This window comes from Neophocaena asiaeorientalis, unplaced genomic scaffold (assembly GCF_003031525.2).
Source record: "Neophocaena asiaeorientalis asiaeorientalis breed wild unplaced genomic scaffold, Neophocaena_asiaeorientalis_V1.1 scaffold440, whole genome shotgun sequence".
In the NCBI taxonomy this organism is placed as follows: Eukaryota; Metazoa; Chordata; class Mammalia; order Artiodactyla; family Phocoenidae; genus Neophocaena; species Neophocaena asiaeorientalis.
The window spans coordinates 129207-154417 of NW_020174554.1; the positions used below are offsets into that span (position 1 = coordinate 129207).

General features: G+C 34.7%; 1 protein-coding gene across 2 annotated transcripts in view; it reads left to right on the forward strand.

The window, feature by feature from the left end:
- RGS7 (regulator of G protein signaling 7) overlaps positions 1-25211 on the forward strand; it is a 176707-nt gene that overhangs the window by 93260 nt on the left and 58236 nt on the right. For both annotated transcript variants that reach the window (XM_024757460.1, XM_024757459.1), the window contains exons 5-6: positions 31-107; positions 214-295. In XM_024757460.1, the coding sequence (XP_024613228.1) occupies positions 31-107; positions 214-295 (159 nt within the window). The remainder of the gene's footprint in view (positions 1-30; positions 108-213; positions 296-25211) is intronic.

The window sequence follows — 25211 nt, forward strand, 5'->3', positions numbered from 1 at the left end:
AGAATGTCTTCACCGTGGTATATTTTTCAGGAGAGCTTGGCCAGGCTGCAGAGGGCATTTGCTCGGAAGTGGGAGTTCATTTTTATGCAAGCAGAAGCACAAGCAAAGTGAGTCCTTGTGAGTCTTTTGGAAGATTTGTCCAAGTTGTGGCCTTTTGTCCAGAGAGGCACTACAATTAACACTACTTATTATTCATTGTTATGATATTAACAGAGTGGACAAGAAGAGAGACAAGATTGAAAGAAAGATCCTTGATAGTCAGGAGAGAGCATTCTGGGACGTACACAGACCCGTGGTAAGCAAGCGCACCAACGTTGTCTAACTTCATAATCTCAGCCTTTGGAAAGTAAAGGAAGAATGCAGAATGCAGTAACTCCATCACTTGTCCCAAAGTCTTGGTGAATTATTTAAGAAAAGATTGCCACTTTTGTAAGATGCCACTTGTGTAAGATGACTAGAGTTCAATAGTATAATATTTTTTAAAACGATGCATTTTTCTAACATGACATCACTTGCTTGTTCATTCTTTGTTTTTGAGGTGCTTGATACTTTCATACACTTGAAAGAAAGAAGACTGCCACAAAGCAGTTTTGCATGGCTTATGATCTACATTTTTCTGGATTGATAGTAAAAGTATTAGTCAAAATGTTGTTCCTCCACTAATTTTTCTTTTTAAAACTTACTAACAACCTGCTTTGAATGTCAACTTTCATGGAAACATTTTAGGTGACTCAGTTTCAGATCAGCTCATACTTCTAATGATGTAACTGGTCATTGAATCTACATACAGTAACTTAGCTGGTTTTTAAATAGTAATGTTAAACCATGTGAGTCAGAGTAACAAATAACAAATGTCCTTGATTAATACCAGAAAACTTTGTGTAAGGAATTAAACAATGGTTATGAGCATTCATAAGAAAGCATGTCTACTCTCATATAGCATATTTTGATGCTAGGTCTTTGTTTTCTATGTATTTCTTTAAACACAGACCTAGAGAATAATATTTACATACTATTATTAAATAACAGGATCACAGCATGAGACAAATCAAGATTCTTTGAGAATATCTTAAAATTTTCCTCTCATCTACCTTTAGAAACAGACCAAAATAGGTCTGTTTTCCAAAGGTTTGTATATATATCTGTATCTATACCTATATATATATAGTTATGGACATATATTGATATATATTTAAATGTTAGATAGTAATGCAGTTGTTAAATTTCATATGGAATTTTTTGAATTCAAAAAAATTAGAATTGAGATTTAACTGTCTTTCCTACTCAAAATTCAGCTTGAGTTTTATTACTCATGGTATAAAGGATTGTGAGGCCACATGCATACGTATTGCAAGGATATGAAGTAGGATTTTTCCTTGCTTGTTTGTTTGTTTTAAGCCATCTCTAGAAACTGGTTAATACATTATGTTCTCATGTTTCTCCACTTTATGCCCCTGGACATCTGGTGGCCCATCTCTAGCCTAGTTTAACTTTGATGGCCTATATCCTCCTGGCAACCCAAGAGGACTCACTCCATGCCGGTTCCCCTACACTGCCCACATCCATTCTACAGCAAAAACTCATGTTCTCCCAGCATGTCGATTGATCTCACCTCAACACACTCCCCTGCTCCATCCCCCAAGAATTGCTCAGCCAATCCCTTGCCTTCTATGTGCCCTGTTGGAAGCAGAACCTGTTCACAGTTGTTTTTTGCTCTAACCAGTGTAAGTCAGGCTCCAGTCCTCTGTGTCTCCACAGAGCAAGAAGCACATATGAGTGCTCTCCAAGGGGTCCCCTGCTTACCCCTCATTAGGCTTTCAATTAGAAAGTCATCCAAAGGAGCACCTGGAGGCAGAAACCACCCTGAAGCCATTAGTTCCATGTCCCTTATTCAATTTGTGGATGCTTATGAGGGGCTTTATATCACTTAAAATGAACATGTTATGCAATACTTGGTTATTGTTTATTTTCTAGAGGGAAAAAAATAGAGTTTTGGGTTATCTGTATGCCTCTGAGAATGGAATGCACCTAATCCAACCCTACCTTCAACTATTTATTTTTTACATTACAACTCTATCCCATTTAAAAAGAAAAATTTTTTTTGCAGTGGTCCCAGGTGCATGTGAAGTGATGACACTTGTCTGGAGGCCATGTCAGACACACAGGTCCTGCCTCATATCTGGTTTTTAGAGTTCTGGGTCCTTAGTGAGAGTTAATACAGAGATGATGCTGGCAAGGACATTAGCAGCAGGACGCTCCTATAAGAGCTTTTAATAGCTATTTCCCCAGCAAAATGCATAAGCTCTATCTCTATTCATTGGCTGTAGTGTTAAATAAACAATGATAAGAAGAGCTTTCTACCTCCAAAAAGTGTCCTTATTTTTATTTTGGTTTTGAAAAAGTCTTATTACGAAAATACGAACACACTACTACAAGTTTTTAAACTGTAGAAATTAATATTCTCATTAGAATAAAAATCTCTACTCAGATTTAATAGATTCATAACACAATTTATATTTTCCTGGACTGCTTTAGCTTTATTACTATATAAAGTATCTTTATTTTCAAAAAACAGAAATGAAGTTATCCTATCAGTACTATTCGTTGAATTTTTTTCATTTTGTTTCTTCTTGCATAATCCTACTGTTAAACCTTTCCAAAAAATGTAGCAGAGAGCAATTAATCCTTATAAAGCTTTTACTAATTCAAGTAAAGGTGATGTGCTACATTGCATTTTGTTTGGTTTGCTTTGATTTGATCTGGCTTGATGCTGCCATTTATTTAGTTTAAATAGGTTGGAAACCATTAGCCAGAAGTGTAGTAGGGAAGAGGAAATCTCAAAAAGAAGCTCAGAATCTTTAAAGTATACTTAAATTTAATGTAAAATACTATATTACATGAACTTAGAGATGTAGAAAATATATGGAGTGAGATTTAGTTTTTTTAAATGCCGTCACTTAACGCAGTATACTCATTTTATTGCATTTAATACCTTTATGAAATAAATTTAGCTTCTTTAAGCATGTCCGTGTTTACTCCAGAAAAAAAAATTAAGGTCTTAACACTGAAAAGGACTCTTCAGTTATCAAGAACTCCAGACAGAATTGCCACACACTAACTACTCAAGATGATAGTAGGGGAAATGCACCAAATTATAGCAAATGTCAAAGATAATTTGGGATTTGGGTTAACTTGTGTATTTAGTGTTTTGGTACTTTTTTGAAGCCTCTTCAAGGGCTAATGGATTCTTAGTCTATATTAATTGAATTTGAGCAACTAGTTAAATTGAAGTAAAAATTCTGTTTGTCACACTGCTGAAGGGTTTCATTGATACTAACTTCCTAGTACTTGTTTTAATATTATCAGATCATGGTCTTTTGAAGAGCAGGAGTTTGTCTGAAATTTTATATACATTTCTGTAAATTTTTCTTTGAATAAATTAGTTTGGAGCAGTCTGGTGAAGCGTGTGTGTGTGTTGTGTGTGTGTGCACACGCACACAAAAATACATTAAAATTTGGAGTTTAAAAGTGTCTGAAGAAGAGGTTATAGATTTGCATAAGAAGTTTAAGGAGTTCCATAAGATTCAAAGTTTTTGTAACCTATTGAGTTATATCAGAGTGATTCTGAGGCCCAATAATAGAAAGGAGCAATGAGATTCTTAAAATACAATCATCATGGAGCAAAAAAAAGAAGTCCAGTGGACTGGCCTTTCAAAATATAGTGGTGCTGATGCTCTGGGTCTGAGGGGTGAAGAGCAACCAAACTTGTTCCACACAGCCCTGCTATGGAGCCAGTTTATATCCTTTGCACAGACTTTGTTTTTGTTTTGTTTGTCTGTTACATTTTTTTGGCTTTATTGAGGTGTAATTGACAAACTAAATTGTAAGATATTTAAATTGTACAATAATTTGGTTTTTTATACGTATTCATTTGGTTTTTTAATTTGATTTTTTATACATATTCATTGTGAAAGGTTTCCCACCATTGAGTTAACACCGACTGAGAGTTGATCTAAAGAGATGTAGTATAGGGAATTTAGGCCAATTTAATTCTGGGCACATTCAGATGTGTGCATTGCAAGGTGGTGTCAATATAGAATGAATCACCTTTCTTCTCACCTTGGAAATCCACAGTGACCTGGTGGGAGCACTGAGACAGTACTTTGAGAGAGTACTGTGGGGGTACATTATTTATACCACAAACTATAAAGCACAAGACCACAATTATAAATATTCTTGCAGATACACTATGATAGGCACCACCTTGAAACATTTTTTATTTTTCAAAGAAGATGTTGGGGGTAGGAGTTTATTAATTAATTTATTTATTTTTGCTGTGTTGGGTCTTCGTTTCTGTGTGAGGGCTTTCTCTAGTTGTGGCAAGCGGGGGCCACTCTTCATTGTGGTGCGCGGGCCTCTCACTATCACGGCATCTCTTGTTGCGGAGCACAGGCTCCAGATGCACAGGCTCAGTAGTTGTGGCTCACGGGCCTAGTTGCTCCGCGGCATGTGGGATCCTCCCAGACCAGGGCTGGAACCCGTGTCCCCTGCATTAGCAGGCAGATTCCCAACCACTACACCACCAGGGAAGCCCTTGACACATTTTTTATTGGTGGTTGGAGGGAACCTGGTATTTGGTCAAGGTACAGGTCTTTTTAAATTTTTTATTGAAGTATAACATACATACTAGAAATGCAAACCAAAATCACAATGAAATAGCACCTCACACCAGTTAGAATGGCTGTTCTAAAAAGAGAAGAAGTAACAAGTGTTGGTGAGGATGGGAAGCAAAAGTAATTCTTGTGCACTGGGAATTCTTGGTGGGAATGTAAATTGGTACAACCACTATGGAAACAGTATGGAGGTTTCTCAAAAAATTAAAAATAGAATTCCACTTCTGGGTATTTATCCAAAGTAAATAAAAACACGAACTTCAAAAGATATATGCACCCTCATGTTCAGTGCAGCATTATTTACAATAGCCAAGACATAGATGTGACCTAAGTGTCCATTGATGGATGAGTGAATTAAAAAAATGTGTGACACAGGCATACCTCAGTGATATTGTAGGTTCAGTTCCCGACCACCTACAAAATTTTGGTGGTGTATATAAAAGTTGTGTTTACATGATACTGTAGTCTATTAAGTGTTCAGTAACATTAAATCTAAAAAACAATGCCTTAATTTTAAAATACTTGGTTGCTAAAAAATGCTAACCATCATTAGAACCTTCAGCAAGTCATAGTAATAACATCAAAGATCACAGATCACCATAACAAATATAATAATAACGAAAAAGTTTGAAATATTGTGATAATTACCAAACTGTGACTCAGAGACACAGAGGGAGCAAATGCTGCTGGAAGAATGGTGCTGACAGACTTACTTGGGTTGCCACAAATCCCTTCGATTTGTAAAATGATGTAATATCTGCAAAGCACAATAAAGAGAAGTGCGATAAAATGAGGTGTGCCTGTATGTATGTGTTTGTGTATATATTTGTACATACATATACACATATATAATGGAATATTATTCAGCTGTAAAACGAATGAAATCTTGCCATTTGTGACAATGTAGGTGGAACTTGAGGACATTATGCTAAGTGAAATAAGTTAGACAGAGGATGACAAATACCTTATGAGGTCACTTACATGTAGAATCTGAAAAACAAACTCATAGATACAGAAACAAACAAACTCATACAAACCGATTTGTGGTTGCCAGAGCCACGGGGTTGGGAGGGTGGGAGAAATGGTGTGAAGGGGGTGAAAAGGTACAGACTTCCAGTTATAAAAGAAGTAAGTCCTGGGGATGTAATGTACAGCATGTTAACTATAGTTAATAATACTGAAGTGTATATTGGAAAGTTGCTAAGACAGTCGATTTAAAAAATATGCATCACAAGGAAAAAAATTTGTAACTGTGTGGTGATGGATGTTATCTAGACTTATTGTGGTGATCATTTTACAATATATACAAATATTGAATCATTATATTGTACACCTGAAATGAATATAATGTTATATGTCAATTATATCTCAATAATACTTTTTTTTAATTTTTAGATTTTATTTTGGGTCTTTGTTGCTGTGCATAGGCTTTTTCTCTCTAGTTGTGGTGAGCGGGGACTACTCGTCATTGTGGTGCACGGGCTTCTCATTGCAGTGGCTTCTCTTGTTGCAGAGCACAGGCTCTAGGCACGCGGGCTTCAATAGTTGCCGCACACAGGCTTCAGTAGTTGTGACACATGGGCTTAGTTACTTACAGGCATATGGGATCTTCCCGGACCAGGGATCAAACCTGTGTCCCCTGCACTGGCAGGTGGATTCTTAACCACTGCACCACCAGGGAAGTCCTGCTCAACAATAATTTTTTAAAGTATAACATACATACAGAAAACTACACAAAGCATAAGTGCACAATGAATTTTCATGAAATGAACACAGCCAAATCACCAGGATCCCAGAGCCCTACTAGTGACCATTCCAGTCACTACTCCCTAGGTCAATGGTAACTTCTCATACCATAGATAAATTTGCCTACTTTTAATCTTTATATAAATGAAATTATTAATATCACTCTTTTTATATTCAACATCTTTTGAGATTCTTTCATATTATTGCATGTAGTTGTAGTTTGTTTATTCTCATTACTGTATTAGTATTCTATTATGTGAGAGTAGAGGATTTTATTATATACTGATGTTAAATTAACTTCCACAGTGTTACTACTCCATTATTTTATCCATAATTTTGATATTCAATTTATTGTTTTCACTAACTTGTTATGTTCATGATTCAACTTAAGTTACTCCAGACTTTTGTTTATCACACAAAACCATCAACTCAATCTCTTTAATTTAGGTTCAAAAGCAATGCAGACCTCAAAATAAAATAGAAAAACAAGGTGAATGATAGTGTATCATATGGTATTATATATAATAAAAGAGTAATCTTTTGTTATATATAGAACTCATACATCAATGAGAAAATGTCAAAGAAGTAAAAAATGTAATGGAAAACACTTATATTTTTACCTATTAAGTTTGCAAAGAATTTTTAAAAGGTAATATCATAACCATATATTTGCATACAATCTTACCATCTTAGGTCCAAAGGCCCATTTTAATTCTTTGTTTGTTGGGAGAGGCATAAGTAATTAGATAGGTAGGTAGCTGGATAGATAGGTAGATAGATAGATGATAGATGATGATAGATAGCTAGATAGATAGATGATAGAAAGATAGAGGAATAGGCAGACATGTGCAGAAAAAAGACTGAAAAGATATATACACAAATATCAACAATAGTTATTTACGAATGTTGAAATTCTGTTGATTTTCTTCCTTTTGCTAATCTGTTTTAAAATTAAAATTTAATGAATGTTTAGATATAGAGCAAGAAAAATCAATAATAGTTTTAAAAAGTGAATCAGGACTTCCATTCCAGCATATAAAGAACTTGGAAGTCGTCACTCCCATTCTCACAATAAGAAAAAAAGCTGAATAAACTGAAAATCAACAATTTTTCTTAGATTCATCTCAGAATGAGGTCGCTGGGCAAAATACTGTTAGTCCCCAAACTGGAGAGACAGACAGGCAAATACAACTTACCAGAACAGAAGCCCAAGAGCAGAAACCTCTGAGGAACCAATGCTGGGGTAAGAAATCCTAAACTGTAATCGACAAATTGCTGGAAGTTCAGAGTAGACAGACTTGAGCTGAGTCTTAAGGGGACACCACACATTTTTGTGAGTTTTACCTCCAGGAACCCTACCAGATTCTCACAGTGAAGTTTGAAGAAAAATCCCTTTGTACATCTCTCAGGGGAAGGGGAAGAGAAACTATTTTGAAATACACTCAGGATATTCTCTTCTTCTTAACAAGACCTGTCTTTAAGAGAAACTGATCAGGGTTGTACCAAAGCCACAACATGAGGGAAGGGAAATACCCAACTTCAACCCTGGTCTTACCAAAATGAGGGGAAAAAAATATGAGAGTAATTTGTAAAGGTCACAGCCCTGGGGCACAGGCTCACTAAAAGATTGAGACCTAATCACAGGACTATAGGATGCTTCCCTTCTCCCTACACCTTACCACAACCTTAACAGAGCCTAAATAACAAGAGGGAATTGCAAAGGAAAGAACTGCACATCTCAGGCCTTATTTAAGAAGCCTCAGGGAAACCCAGAGACAACTGGGAAGACAAAAACAAGGAAACCAGATGAAAGTTTAGCCTCTGATACAGCAAAAGAAAACAATAAATACATCCTACCTCTAGCCAGATATACATAAAACCACACAATAAACACCTATTTATCTCAGTTTCTTTTACCCAGTACGTCATGTCTGGCTTTCAATTAAAAACTGCACATACAGTAAAAGAAAATAAAAACAGCTCAGAGACACATTAAGCATCAGAATCAGACTCAAATATGGAAGAAATGTTGAAATTATCAAACCAAGGACTTGAAACAAGTAAGTATGATGAATGTGCTAATGGAGGAAGTGAACAGCATAAAAGAATAAAGAATAGAGGTACAATATAAGCAGAAGCACAGAAACTCTAAGAAAGAATCAAAAGGAAATGTTAGAATAAAAAAATACCATAACATAAATGAAGAATGCCTTTGATGTGCTCATCAATAGACTGGACATGGCCAAGCAGATGGTCAGTGAGCTTGAAGAAATATCAATGGAAATTTTGAAAACTCAAGTGCAAAGAGGAAAAAGAGATTGAAAAAGACAGAATATCCAAGAGCTGTGAAATAATTACTAAAGGTGTAACATACATGTAATAGGAATACCAGAAAGAGAAAGGAAGAGAAGAAATATCTGAAGCAGTGATGACCAATAGTTTCCAAAAATTAATACCAAACTGAGAACCGGAAGCTTAGAGAATACCAACCAGAGTAAATATCAAAAAATCTAAACCTAAGCATATCACATTCAAACTGCAGAAAATGAAGACAAAGTGAAAATCTTGAAAGAAGCCAGAGGAGCAAGATTAACAATTGCATCAGACTTCTCTTTAGAAATCATGCAAGCAAGAGAGAAGAGTGAAATATTTTATGTTGAAAGAAAGAAAAAAAAACACCTTAGAATTCTATATCCAGCAAAATTATCCTCTATAAGTGCAAGAGAAATGAAGACTTTCTCAGACAAACAAAAAATGAGGGAATTTGTCATCAGGAGACCTATCTTGCAAGAAATGCAGAAGGAATGTCTTCAGAAAGAAAGAAATGACATAGGTCAGAAACTCAGATCTAGTTTTTATTCTTAATTTAAAATAGTTCAAATAATAATAGCAACAGTGTATTCTGTGATTATAGATTAAGGGTAAGTGGAATGAATGACAGCAGTGTTATAAGGTACAGAAGGGAGAAGGAATTGGGAATAATCTATTATAAGGTACTTGAATGGAGTAGTATTGTGTGATTTGAAAGAGTAGTTGGATTAGATGTAAATGTATATTGAAAACCCTAGGGCAACCACTTAGAAAAGTTTAAAATGAAGTAGAATTGCTATGTTAAGAGAGGAGGAAAAAAATGGAATTGTAAAAATTCTCAATCGAAAACATAGAGGGCAGAAAAATAAAGAAAAGAAAAACTGAGCAATGGTGATAAATATCAATAGAAAACAATAAAAAATATGGTAGATATTAATCCAGCTATAAAAACTATCACTTTAAACAGCAGTGGCCTAAATATACCAATTAAAAGGCAGAGATTGTCAGAGTGAATAAAAAAGACCTAATTATATATTAAGAAACTCACCTTAAATATAAGGACAGAGGTACAAATTAAAAGTAAAGTAAAGCAATGGAGAAAGTAAAGGGATGCTAACACTAGTCAAAAGATAGGTGGAGTAGCTATATTAATTTCAGATGAAGCCAGCTCCAGAGCGAGGAGAATTATCAAAGATGAGGAGCAACATTATGTAATGATAAAGAGATCAATTATTCATGAAGACATAATGTGTCAAATTATGACATAATGTGTGTGCACAACAGAACATCAAAATTTGAGACAAAAACTGATAAGAACTGCAAGGAGACATAGATGAATACACCATTATAGCTGTAGTCTTCAACACACCTCTGTCAGCAGTTGACCAATCTAGCAGGCAGAAAATCAGTAAGGACATAATTGAAATGAAGAGCACCATCAATCAACTGGATTTAATTGACATCATAAAATACTTCATCCAATACAGCAGAATACACCTTCTCCTCAAATTCCCATGGAACACACTAAGAGAGACCACATTCTGGGCCACAAAACACACCTTACTAAATTTAAAAGTTTTTAAATAGAAATTATATGAAGTATTCCCAGACCACAGTGGAATTAAACTAGATATCAATAACAGAAACATAGATGGAAAACCACAAAATACTTAGAGTTAAGCAACACACTTCTAAATAACGTATGGGTCAAAAAGAAGTTTCAAGAATAATTTTAAAATATTTCAAACTAAATAAAAATACGTGTTATCTAAATTTGTGGATGCAGTGAAAGCTGTGCTTGGAAATTTATACATATATGCATTGATGCATATGTTAGAAAACTCTAAAATCAATAATCTAAACTTTTACGTTAGAAAACTAGATAACCAAGGGCAAATTAAACCCAATTAAGCAGAAGAAAAGAAATAAGAATTAGAGAAGAAATTAATGAAATTGAAAACAGAAAACTGATAGAGAAATACAATCTGATAGAGAGCTGGTTGTTGGAAAAATTCAGTAAAGTTGATGAGCCTCTAGTCAGAGAGCAGACACAAGTTACTAATATCAGAAATAAAAGAGGGACAATTACTACTGATCCCATGGACATTAAAATAAGAAAGGAATATTATAAACAACTCTATGCCCACAAATATGAAAACCTACATGAAATGGACAAACTCTTTGAAAGGCACAATCTACCAAAACTCACCAAGAAAACAGTTAATATAAATATGCCTACATGTATAAATGAATAAGCCTGTATCTGTTATTAAAGATAACAGTCTATTCAACTAAATAAATTGAATCTATAAGAAATAACCTTTCAAAATAGAAAGCAACAGCCCAGATTAGTTCACTGATGAATTCTAGCAAACATTTACAGGATAAATTATACCAATTCTTTACAATTTTTCCTGAAAATAGCAGAGAGGCTACTTCCTAACTCAATCTAGGAATCCAGCATTACCTTAATACTCAAACCTAACAAAGTCACTGCAAGAAAGGCAAACAATTTCTCTCATGAGCATAGGTGCAAAATTTTTCAATGAAGTATGAGTATATCACATCCAACAATGTATAAAAAGAAGTATATGCCACAACCAAGTGGGATTTATTCCAGGTATACAAGGCTAGTTCAGCATTCCATAGGCAACAGGCTAAAAATCATATGCTTATATCAATTTGACAAAATCCAACACCCATTCAAAGATTAAAATTTTCAGCAAATTAGGAATAGAGGGGAACTTCCTCAACTTGATAAAGCACATTTACCAAGACCCTACAGCTAACATCATACTTAATTGTGAAATACTAGATGATTTCCCTCTGAGTTTAGGAACAAGGCAAGGTGTTCCCTCTCACCACTCCTATTCAACATCTTACTGAAGGTCCTAGCTAATATAATAACAAGAAAAGGAAACTGAACATACATAGATTGGGAAGGAAGAAATAAAACTGTCTTTATTCACAGATGACATGATGGTCTATGTAGAAAATCCCAAGGAATCAACAACCACAGCAACAAAACTCCTAGAATTAATAAGTAATAATAATAAAGTTGCAGGATATAAGGTTAATACACAAAAGTCAACTGATTTCTTATATATTAGCAATGAACAATTGGAATTTGAATTTAAAAACACAATACCATTTCATTAGCATTTAACAAAATGTTAAATGCTGTTAGATACAGATATAAGGCTAACAAAATATGCACAAGATTTATATGGGGGGAAATACTGAAAGAATTTCAATATTTGCTGAAAAAAATTTAAAAAATCAAAATAAATGGAGGGATGTTCCATGAATGGAGATAGGAAGACTTAATATTGTCAAGATGTTAGTTCTGCAATATTAGATCTATAGATTTAACACAATCCGAATCAAAATCCCAGCAAATTATTTTGTGGATATTGACAAACTTGTTCTAAAGTTTATGGAAAAGACAAATGACACAGAATAACACAATACTGAAACAGAATAACAAAGTAAGAGGACTAATACTATCTGACTTCAAGACTTACTATAAAAGCTACTGTAATCAAAACAGTATAGTACTGTTAATAGGCAAATACATCAGTTGAATAGAATAGAGAGCCCAGAAATAGACCCACACAAATATAGTCAACTTATATTTGACAAAGTAGCAAAACAGCTCAATGGAGAAAGGATAGTCTTCCCAACAAATAGTGCTGGAACAACTGAAGATCCACATTCAAAAAAAGAGGAAGAAAATGAACCTAGACACAGACCTTACACCTTTTAAAAATATTACCTCAAAATGGATCATTCACCTAAATGTAAAATGTTAAACTAAAAATTATTAGAAAATAACATAGGAGAAAATCTAGATGACTTTTGGTTTGGTGATATGTTTTTAGATTCAACACCACAGGCATGAAAGAAAAAAAATGATGTCAGTTTATTAAAATTAAAACTTTTGGCTCTGTGAAAGACACTGTTAAGAAAATGAGAAGACAAACCACAGACTGGGAGCATAATATCAAAACAAACAAATAACTGAAAATGGACTAGTATCCAGAATACAACAAAGAATTCTTAAAGCTCAACAATGAGAAACAACCAATTAAGAACTGACAAAAATAACTGATTCACTTTGTTATAAAGCAGAAACTAACACACCATTGTAAAGCAATTATACCCCAATAAAGATGTTAAAAAAAAAAAAAGAACTGACAAAAGATCTGAATAGACACCTCACCAAATAAGATATACAGATGACAAATAAGTATATGAAAAGATGTTCAACATCATATATCATTAGGACATTTCAAAGTAAAACAATGAAGACACCACAACCCGCCTATTAGAACAGTCAAAATCCAAAACACAGACAACACCAAATGCTGGTGAGAATGTGGAGCAAAAGGAACTCTCATTCATTGCTGGTGGGAATGCAAAATGGTACAGCCACTTTGGAAGACAGTTTAGCAGTTTCCTACAAAACTAAACATACTCTTACCATGTGATACAGCATTCATACTCCATGATATTTACCCAAATGAGTTGAAAACTATTGTCTATACACAAACCTGCACATTAATGCTTATAGAAGCTTCATTCATAATTGTCAAGACTTAGAAGCAACCAAGATGTTCTTCAATAGGAAACTGTGCTACATTTATACAGTTAAATATTTTTTCAGCAATAAAAAGAAATGAGCTATCAAGCCACAAAAAGACATGGAGGAACCTTAAATTCATAGTGCAAAGCTAAAGAAGCCAATCTGAAAAGGCTATACAATTCCAACTCTATGACACCCTAGAAAAGGCAAAATTATAGAGACAGGAAAAATATCAGTGGTTTTTAGATTTTGAGAGAGGCAAGGTAGAGCATAGGACATTTTAGGGGCAGTGAAACTATTCTATAGGATACTGTAATGGTAGATACATATCATTATACATATGTCAAAGCTCATAGAATTTACAACACAAAAAGTGAACCCTAATGTTAACTGTGTACTTTAGTTAATAATAATGTATCAATATTGGCTCATCAATTATAACAAATGTGACTTAGCTGAAACTTCCACTTTCAAAATCCTACTACATTTGGAAGTTACTGAGAGCATATCTATTTAGATCAAGTTAAAATTTTGCTTTCATTAATTCTGCAAATTAAAAAAGTAAACTATAGCTATATTCTATAAATACAAAAAAAGTATATCATGTGTATTATCCAGGCAGGAAAAAAAAGGTTAGCTACATGCAATCAAAATTTAGTCTATGCCACAAGACAGTGAAACAGCATGTATATAATTTAAGGAAGTAGAGAATGTACTTAGGCAACTTGTCTTCCATGTACAGTGGAAATATAGAAACTCTCGGGTATAATTTAAACTATTACTCTATTACCCAAATCATTTTATTAAGGAAAAAGAATCTTACTTGAGAACTTCCTCCAACTGACCAAAGGTAAATCCAATAAATAATTAAAATATGTGAAAGTCATAATCCAAAAGACTGGTGGTAAACAATGGAAATCATTTACATTTTTATTAAGTATGCAATAAATAAAACCTCATGATAGTGGTAGAATAGATAGCTCTGAAATGAATAGAGATATATTTATATTCTTGGTATATAATAAAAGCTTTTGGTAGAAAACATCACACATTAGTGAGGATGAGATAGATTAGTCAGCAAATGCTCTCAAAAGAAGTTATTCTGAGGAAAAAACAATGTCTTGCCCTATTCTCCACATTAAAACACATTGAAAATTGATTTAAAAGCCATTCTTTTTTATAAAGGAAAAGGAAGCAAAGAAAGAAATATATAGAAAAAGAGAAAAAATCCTATTCAAAAATAGAGGTTTAGGGACTTCCTTGGTGGCACAGTGGTTGAGAATCTGCCTGCCACTGCAGGAGATGCCAGTTTGATCCCTGGTCCAGGAAGATCCCACATACCGCTGTGCACCTAAGCTTGTGTGCCACAACTACTGAGCCTGTGCTCTAGAGCCCACGTGCAACTATTAAGCCCTTGCACTGCAACTGCTGAAGCCCACATGCCTAGAGCCCATGCTCCACCGCAAGAAAAGCCACCGCAATGAGAAGCCCACGCATCACAATGAAGAGTAGCCCCCGCTCACCGCAACTAGAGAGAAAGCCCATGCGCAGCAATGAAGACCGAACACAGCCAAAACAAACAAACAAACAAAAGAAAGAGCAAAAATAGAGGTTTACATTTAGCTAATGTTAGGATAGGGGAAACTTTTCATGCCTAAAGACAGCAGAAGAAATCATGAAGATAAATGTCAAATAAATTTAACTTAAAAATTAGTTTTTATGTTTAAAAATATAATTAAAAGGAAAATAGACAATCTTTGAAAACTATCAGTATTAGCAATGTATAAAATAACTATGCAATTCAGGCTTAACCTGACAATTTACAATAGAAAATATATAACTGGCTATTAAAAAAAAATTTTTTTAAGTTTAACCTTTCTAGTCATAAAAATGCAAATTAAAATAAAGAGGTGCCACTTGTCTTCAATCCATTTCATTTAAAATTTTTAAAATAAATCATATGTAATCCTGGCAAAAGTAGTAGTGAGATAAGTGCTCCTAAAGCTGTGGTAGATGGGTGCATTGGTATTACCTTCTGAAAATAATTCAACAATATGAATACAAAGTTAAAATATTTTGCACAAGTAAGTTATCTGAAGTCATGCAGAGAAAGTGGAGTGGTTAAACATACAAGGATAGATAATAATTGAAACTATGAATATTACACTTACGTTATAATAAATATTTAACAAGAAGGAATGGTTAAATAAGATGTGCCCACAAGGTGAGATACATAACTGTTCACAATGAGAGTTTCAAAGAGTTTTAAAGATGTGGAAAAAGCCTATGCTGAAATATGAAATGAAATTCTCTGTATATAAAATTATATGTAATATGATCCCAATTTTGTTAAAAAAATAGACACCTAGAGAAACGGGTAGAGAAAGAATATTCCAAATATTGATTGTAGTTATTCTGGGATATTTGATATCATAGGTAATTTTAATTTCTACAGGGAGTGTGTCACATTTATACTCTGAAAAATTATAAAAGATAAAATATTCTTAGACCCTGTTAACTGACCCCTATCATCCAGGTGAAAGGAAGGCATGTTTCTGCCATGCTCTGAAATGGCCAAGACACACCTGGAGTATGGTATCCCGTCCCAGATACTGCATTCTCAAGGGTAATGTGTAGAAATGCTGACTATCTTTTGAACAGGGTGAGCAGAAAAATGAGGGTAGTGGGTAAGGCGCAGTGATAAGATGTATGAGAATAAGTGAGAGGATCTGAGAACTTTAGCTTAGGACAGAGAAGCTAAATGCTATTACTCATCTGTTTTCAAGTGTTTGAGCAGCTGTTATCAGAAAAAGGTGTGGCATTGTCTTACTGTGATTTGGATAAAGGAGGCAGATTTTGTCGAAATGAAGAATGTTCCCATCCATTTAATTGTCCCGTGATGACATCACAGAGCAGAGAGGTCTCTGTCTTTTGAATAGTCCAGTGTTGTGGCATAAGGGTCATCCCTCCTGGGTCACTGCTTGGGCCTCCATGCCTAAGATTCAGTGTTCCTCATTAGGAGAAGGTGCAATGGGAGAGTTATTGATGAAAGGACTTCAGACTGAAATTGGAAAGCGTCACATTCCAACAAACTTAATGAAAAGAGACAGAACATAAAGTCCTTTCATCAATTCAGATTTTAAATTTGGCATATATTAGATTATATATGATAGTAAGCTCACTAAGAATAAAGGAGCAAGAGAGAGGAAAAGAGCTTGAGGTTTAAATTCTTGTTGTTGTATTATCAACAGTGATTGATAATTGATTGCACATTTCACCCGTGACCAAAGTTTGTTATTTTGCATGTGAAATTAGTATCTGATATTCTTTCAGCGAATGATTTGGAATTTAGTAAGACCAGGGTGTGGTTTTCACCCTTGTGAAAGCAGTCATCTAAACTGTCTCTATTCTGTTTAACCTCAAAGACAGAGATGTGATGTTTCTCTGAAGTAACTCCAGAAAGAAGGTTAGATGCATTCCCACAGAGAATATGATTGAATTTTTTAATATGCTCCATAATGAGCATGGATTGTCACATATTTTCCATTTCTAAAATAGATAAAGTGCTTTGAAATTTGATGTACATTAAGAGACTGCTCCCTTTTCCTATCAGTTTAAAAATGGAATTGATTTTTGCAAACATACTGTTTTCTGGCTGTGAGGAGTGGTGTTAAATTTTCAAATAATTCCCATCATTGGCTTCATTAACTTAGATAGTGGGGATGTTGATAGTTTTAGTATTAATGTGGACCAAGAGGTTGCATCTTGTGTTTGAGAGAGTGTTTTCATCATAAAAATAATACAGTTTTTGTTATAATTATTTCATGTTTGGCTATCTTGAGGAAAACAATCCTCTAAAAATGTCTCTATTCCACCATGGTAATTTCTGATGAGACTATTTTTTATTTGCTACAGTAAGAGAAGTGATGGCAAATTGGATACAGATATATTCTCCAAGGCAGACAATATTTTCTCCAGAGAAAATATATTTAGTATCATTTTTCTGAGAAATCCTGGTCTAGAAACCTCTTAAAACATACAAGTTGTTATATTATCTTATTTATTCATATGATGTCTTACACTTTATCTCTTCTTTTTAAAATACCTAAAAACATGCTAGAAAAAAAATTATGTGATTGTGAGGTTACTCTCAGCAACCTTCATTCATGTTTGATATTTAAGCACACTTACAAGGGTAACTACTTATAATCTAGGTAACCTAAAATTGGTCTTTTTTTCCTTCATCAAATCTCAAGTTCCTGAAAAGTGTCACTGAAAGCAATAAAAACCCCCAGAGATCCCTAAGACCGAATGATTTTTTTGTGTGCCTTAGAGACAGGGGAAGGTGATGTTTACATTGATGATACCCCTTTTTGTCTTGGTTGGTTCTTTAGATTCCTTTGATTGTGAGGAAGGAGAGTGAGGTCCTGCATACTTAGGCACCGTCCCCATCACCCCCCAACACACACACAGGCAGCACTGGGAGAACAAATACCTCAGTCTTCCCAATGTTGGGAAAGAAGATGGCTATAGATAACAACAGCACCCAGAGAGCATTCACTGGGTGTCAGGCACTGTTCTCAGTACTTTACATAAATTTGTTCACCCAGCCTTCACAACAACCACAGGAAGCATTGTTATTTTCTCTTTGCCAATGAGGACTCTCAGGCACAAAACGCTTAAGTTGCACAAAGTCCCACAAGTGGTAAGTGGGGAGCCAGTATTGAACAGGTGATTTGCTCCAGGGCTCATCCTCTTCATCATGACACCTTACAAAGGGCCCCTCTACAAAGCTAGTATTGGCATGTAATATGATTGCTTATAAATTTTCTTTTTAATCCTTATATTACTCTTGTACGGGAGGAAGAATAATTTTCTCCCTACTCTCTGAGTTCCTAGCTGAACCCTCTGATAAAAGACAGATTAACAAGAAGAAAAAAACAAACAGAAATCTATTAACACGTGTACCTCATATATACATGGAAGATACCCAGGAAAAATGTGTAGCTCCCATGAGTTACACAGAGGTGGCTTAGAATTCAGGATTAAATACCATCTTAATAGGGAAAGGGGAGAGGGATGTAGGCCTGTGAGAGAAGAATCAATGGTTTTTAGGAAAGATGACTGGTCCCTTAGAAGAACAGTTGGGGGAGGTATGACAGAGTTTGTCTGGGTTTGGTGTTGACTTCTAGTCTCTTCTCTCATAAGAATCAATCTTCCTCAGTTGAATCCCAGGGAGGGAATTAGTGGCAATTGAGTTTCTTTTGGAGGATCTATCTTTAGACAAATAAGGCGAGTTGAGAGAAAGCTGCTTTAAATGCTATATCTCAAAATAATCAATATGCCAAAGCAACATATTTTGGGGTGGCCTGTTCTACTATCCTTCACTCCTTTAGGTTTGCATTAATTTTTAGCCCCATTTCATAGATAAGGCAACTGAAGTTCAGATACAGAGTTTTCTTTTGTTTTCCCCTGGGACATGTTCTCCTTTAGGAGGAGCCAGGAATGAACCTTGGTCTTCTGAATTACATTCCATTGCTTCTTCCCCTAACTCGGCTGCCTGTCAAAGCCAGGCCCTGAGGCTAACATGACAGTTCCTGAAGGAAAGCAATTAGGGTGAGTTAGGACTTATAATAAACCAAGGAAAAAGAAAGGTATAACTGTTTCAACGAAACAATCTTAATTAAAGGCAAAGTAGATTAAATCTTTTAAACAGATATGCCTGTCTAGAAATCTCACACCACCGAGTATAATTATACTGGCAAAATCTAGAGTGAAGGAGAAGAGAGAAAAGAAGGAGTATTATCTTTGGATACTAGAGAGTCCCAGCACAGCAAGGAAATGGATGATGAGATAACACAGATTTTAAAAATGGGACGAAGGCATCATCCAGGTTGGAGATCTCACCTTCTACACCAGGATGTTTTGACTTTAGTATGTTTTAATATCTAGTAAGTCTCATCTCCCCAACCCCCATTGTGCTCCTCACTCAATGCTCTTCATTTTAGGTTTTTCCTAGTTATTTTTCCATTTGAATTTTGGAACCAATTGTCTAACATCAGAAAAACAAAAAACTTTTTGGCGTTTTAATTGGATTTGCTAAATTTATGTAAAACTTGGGATAATTGACTTCTTTATGGAGTTAAGTTATCCTATCCATTTGACATATTTACTTTTGTGTCTTTCAGGAGCATCTTTAATTTTCCTCATGCAACATTTTACACATTTCTTGTTAGATTTCTTTCTTTTTATTTTGTTTTTAATTTTTTATTGATGTAACATTATTATAACATTATGTGTTTCATGTGTACATTATATTTCAACTTCTGTATACATTATAGTACTCACCACCCCCCAAAGTTTAGTTTTCATCTGTCACTGTACAGTTGACCCCCTTTACAATTTTGCCCTCCCCCCGCCCCTTCCCCTCTAATACCTGCTATTCTGTTCACTGTAGCTACATGTTTGTTTTTATTTGGTTTGGTTTGTCCATTTATTTTGTTTTTTTCTGTTTTGTGTTTTAGATTCTACATATGAGTGAAGTCATATGGTATTTGTCTTTCTCTGTTGGACTTATTTCACTTAGCATAATACTTTCAAGGTCAATCCATGTTGTCTCTAACAGCAAGATTTTTAATCTTTTTTATGGCTTCTTCATTCATTCATTCATGGGTACTTGGCTTATTTCCATATCTTAGCTATTTTAAATAATGCTGCAATAAGCACTAGGGGGCAAATTTCTTTTCGAATTACTGTTTTCGTATTCTTTGGATAAATACACAGAGGTAGAATAACTAGACCATATGGCAGTTCTATTCTGAATTTTTTGAGGAATCTCCATGATGGTTTCCATAGTGGCTGCACCAATTTACATTCCCACCAATAATGTATGAAGGTTCTATTTTCTCCACATGCTCTTCAACACTTGTTATTTTTTACGTTCTCTATAATAAATATTCTAATGAGTGTGAGGTGATATCCTATTGTGGTTTTGATTTGCATTTCCCTAATAATGAGTGATGTTGAATATTCTTTCATGAACCTGTTGGCCATCTGTATGTCTTCTTTGGAAAAAATGTCTATTCAAATCCTCTGTCCATTTTTTAATCAAGTTGTTAGGTTTTTTTTTTTTTTGATGTTGAATTGTATGAACTCTGTATGTTTTGAAAATTAACTTCTTATTGGATATAAAATTTGCAAATATCTCCCATTTGGTAGGTTGTCTTCTTGTTTGGTTGATGGTTTACTTTGCTGTACAGAAACTTTTTAATTTGATATAGTTTCATTTTTTATTTTTGCTATTGTTTACTTTGCCTCAGGGGACATATGTAGAAAGTTTCTAAGTCAAATGTTTTCTTCCAGGAGTTTTATACTTTCATGTCTTACTTTCAAGTATTTCATCAATTTTCAGTTGACTTTTGTGTATAGTGTAAGAGAATAGTCTACTTTCATTCTCTTGCCTGTGGCTGTCCAGTTTTCCCAACACCATTATTAAAGAGACTGGCCTTTCTCCATTGTATGTTCTTTGCTCCTTCATATATGAATTAACTGTTCATATATGTGCGGGTTTATTTCTGGGTTCTTGATTCTGTCTCATTGGTTTGTGTGTCCATTTTTCTGCCAATACAATGCTGTTTTGATTACTATGGCTTTGTAGTATAATTTGAAATCAAGGTGTGTGATCCTTGTAGCTTTACTCAGGATTGCTCTGGCTATTGGGAAGCTTTTGTAATTCCATGTAAATTTAAATAATTTTTTGGTTCTTTTTCTGTGAAAAATTGTCATTGGGATTTTGATAGCATTTACATTGAATCTGTAGATTGCTTTAGGTAATATGGACATTTTAACAATGCTAATTCTTCTAACACATAAGCATGGAATATTTTTCCATTTCTTTGTGTCTTAAATTTCTTTCAGCAATGGTTTTATAGTTTTCAGTGTAGAGGTCTCCTTGATTAAATTTATTCCTAGGTATTTTGTTCTTTTTGCTGCTACTGTGAATAAGATTGTTTTCTTAATTTCTTTTTCTGCTTGTTAGTTGTTAGTGTATAGAAGTTCAGCAGACTTTGTATATTGATTTTGTACCCAGAAATACTTGTTTATTGTTTCTAATAGGCTTGTGGTAGAGTCTCTAGGGTTTTCTGTATCTAAAATCATGTCATCCACAAATAGTGACAGTTTACTTCTTCCTATCCAATTTGGATGCTATCTATCTATCTATCGATCATCTATTGATTTATTTATTTTTGTGCCTAAGTGCTCTGGCTAGGACTTATATTACTGTGTTGAATAAGAGTGGTAAGAGTGGGCATCCTTGTCTTGTTCCTGATCTTAGAGGGATAGTTTTCAGTTTTTCACCACTGAGTATAAAGTTAACTGTGGGTTCATCATATATGGTCTTTATTATGTTTAGGAAAGTTCCTTCTATCCCCATTTTTTTGAGAGTTTTTATCATAAATGGTTGTCAAATGATTTTTCTACATCTATTGAGATGATCAAATTATTTTTATCTTTCATTTTGTTAATATGGTGTTTAACATTGATTGATTTGCAGATATTGATTCATTCTTTCATTGCTGGGATAAATCCCACTTGATCATGGTATGTGATCCTTTTAATTTACTGTTGTATTTCTTTGCTAATATATTGAGGACTTTTGCATCTGTGTTCATCAGACATATTGGCCTGTAATTTTCTTTCTTTGTGTTGTCCTTTGCCTGGGTTTGGTATCAGGGTAATGTTGGCCTTGTAAAATATTATGAAGTATTCCTTCCTCTTCAGTTTTTTTGGAAGAATTTTAGAAGGATAAGCATTAAATCTTTGAATATTTGCTAGAATTCACCTGTGAAGCCATCTGGTCCTGGGCTTTTGTTTTTTGGGAGATCTTTGATTACTGATTCAATCTCCTTACTAGTGATCAGTTTACTCAGATTTTCTCTTTCCTCATGATTCAGTCTTGGAAGGTTGTATGAGGCTAAAATTTTCTATTTCTTCTAGGTTGTCTAATTTGTTGGCATATAGCTGTCCATAGTATTGTGTTGGCCAAAAAGTTCATTTGGGTTTTTCCATAACATCTTACCTGAACGAACTTTTTGGCCAATCTAATATTTTCTTACAATCCTGTGTATTTCTTTGGTATCTATTAATTCTCCTCCTTCATTTCTTTTTTTTTTTTTTTTTGGCTGTGTTGGGTCTTCATTGCTGTGTGTAGGCTTTCTCTAGTTGTGGCAAGTGGGAGCTACTCTTCATTGCAGTATGTGGGCTTCTTGTTGCAGAGCACAGCCTCCAGGTGCGTGGTCTTCAGTAGTTGTGGCACATGGGCTCAGTAGTCATGGGGCATGGCTCTAGAATGCAGGCTCAGCAGCTGTGGCATGCAGGCTTATTAGTAGATCCATGGTATCTTCTAGGACCAGGGATCGAACCCGTGTCCCCTGTATTGGCAGGTGGATTCTTAACCACTGTGCACCAGGGAAGTCCCTCCTCTTTCATTTCTGATTTTATTCATCTGAACTTTCTCTCTCTCTCTTTTTTTTTAGTGAGTCTAACTAAAAGTTGGTCAGTTTATCTTTTCAAAGAACCAGCTTAGTTTCATTGATCTTTTTCTATTGTCTTTTTAGTCTCTTTTTAATTTATTTCCACTCCGATTCTTTTTTTAGTTCCTTCATCCTGTTGAGGCTTCATTTATTCTTCTTTTTAATAGCTTCTTTAGATATAAAATTAGGTTGTTTATTTGAGATTTTTCTTTTTTCTTGAGGTTGGCATGTATTGGTATACACTTCCCTCTTAGTATTGCTTTTGCTGCATCACATACATATTGGTATGTTGTATTTTCATTTGTCTTCACATATTTTTTAAATTTCTTTTTTGATTTCTTCATTGACCCAATAGTTATTCAGTAGTATGTTGTTTTGTCTCCACATATTTGTGACTTTCCCAGCTTTCTTCTTTTGGTTGATTTCTAGTTTCATACCACTGTGGTCAGAAAAGAGGCTTGATAGGATTTCAGTCTTCATAAATTTATCGAGATTTGTTTTATGTCCCAACATATGGTCTATCCTTGAGAGCATCCATGTGCACTTGAGAAGAATGTGTATTCTGCTGCACTTGGATGGAATCCTCTGTATAAATCTATAAAAGTTCTTTTGATCTAATGTTCCATTTAAAGCTGCTCTTTCTTTGTTGACTTTCTTTCTGGATGACCTATCCACTGGTATAAGTGAGGTTTTAAAGTCCCCTAATATTATTGTGTTGCTGTCAGTTTCCCCCGTGAGGTCTATTAATAATTGCTTTATATATTTTGGTGCTCTTTTGATAGGTTCATATATATTAATAACTATTATGTCTTCTTGATGAATTGTCTCCTTTATTATTATATACTGTTCAGTTTTGTCTCTTGTAACCTTTTCTGACTTGAAACCTATTTTGTCTGATATGAGTATGGCTACACCCACTTTCTTTTGGCTGCCATTTGCTTGTCTTATTATCCATCCTTCACTTTGAGCCTATATTTGCCTTTAGAGCTGAGATGAGTCTCCTGGAGGCAGCATATAGTTGAGTCTTATTTTTTAATCCATCCAGCCACTCTATTTTTTGATTGGTGAATTCAATCTGTTTACATTTTGGGTGATTATTGATATATCAGGACTTAGTACTGCTATTTTAGCTTTTGTTTTCTGGTTGCTCTATATCTCTATTATTTCTTTTTCCTTGTGTTTCTATCTGTCATTTTGGTTTGGTAGTTTTCTATGATATTTTTCTCAGTTTCCTCTTTTTCTGTGTGTCATGTTTCTGCTCTGGATTTATGTTTTGTGGTTGTCATGATGTTTGTATAAAACATCTCATAAATAAAATAACCCTTTCTCTGCTGATAACATCTTATCTTCATTTGCCTATATGGGTTCCATTCTTTTCATCTTCCTCTTTTATGTTTTTGTTGTCTCAAATTATCCCTTTTTATGTTGTAAGTTCATTACCAAATTGAAGTAGTTATAGTTATTTTTACTGCTTTTTTTCCCTTTAACATTTATGCTTTAATTAAGCATAAATATTATGCTTAATTAAGCATAAACTCTATCCCTGTATAGAGTTGCAATTTTCTGATTTTATTTTTCACCTTACTCAATGTTTTGTGTACTTTTACCTTTCATTTCAGGTAGACTGCGGCTGTTTTCAGCATTTCTTGTAAGCCAGGTCTAGTGGTAGTTAACTCCCTCAGCTTTTGTTTATCTGGGAAAGCTTTTAGTTTTGCTTCATATCTGAAGGGTAAATTTGCCAGATTTTTGGCTGACAGCTTTTAATCTTTCAATTTTTTTTTTTTTTTTTTTTGCGGTACATGGGCCTCTCACTGTTGTGGCCTCTCCCGTTGTGGAGCACAGGCTCTGGACGCACAGGCTTAGTGGTCATGGCTCACGGGCCCAGCCGCTCCACGGCATGTGGGATCTTCCCAGACCAGGGCACAAACCCGTGTCCCCTGCATCGGCAGTCGGACTCTCAACCACTGCACCACCAGGGAAGCCCTAATCTTTCAATATTTTGAGTACGTTATTTCACTGTCTCCTGACCTGTAGAGTTTCTGCTGAGAAATCTGCTAATAACCTATTCAAGATTCCTTTGTAGGTTACTGTCCTTTTTCCCTGGTTGCCTTTAAAATTCTTTTTTGTCATTGACTTGGCAATTTAGTATTGGAGAAAGTCTTTTTGTGGTGAGGTAGTTAGGTATTCTCTTAGCTTTATGGACTTGTATATCCAGTTCCTTTCCCACCTTTGGGAAGTTCTCAGCTATTATTTCTTTAAATAAACTCCCCATTCCCTACTCCTCCCTTCTCCTTCTGGGGTACCCATTATCCTTATGTTGCCCTTCCTAATGGAATCGGATAGCTCTCATAGAATTTCTTCATT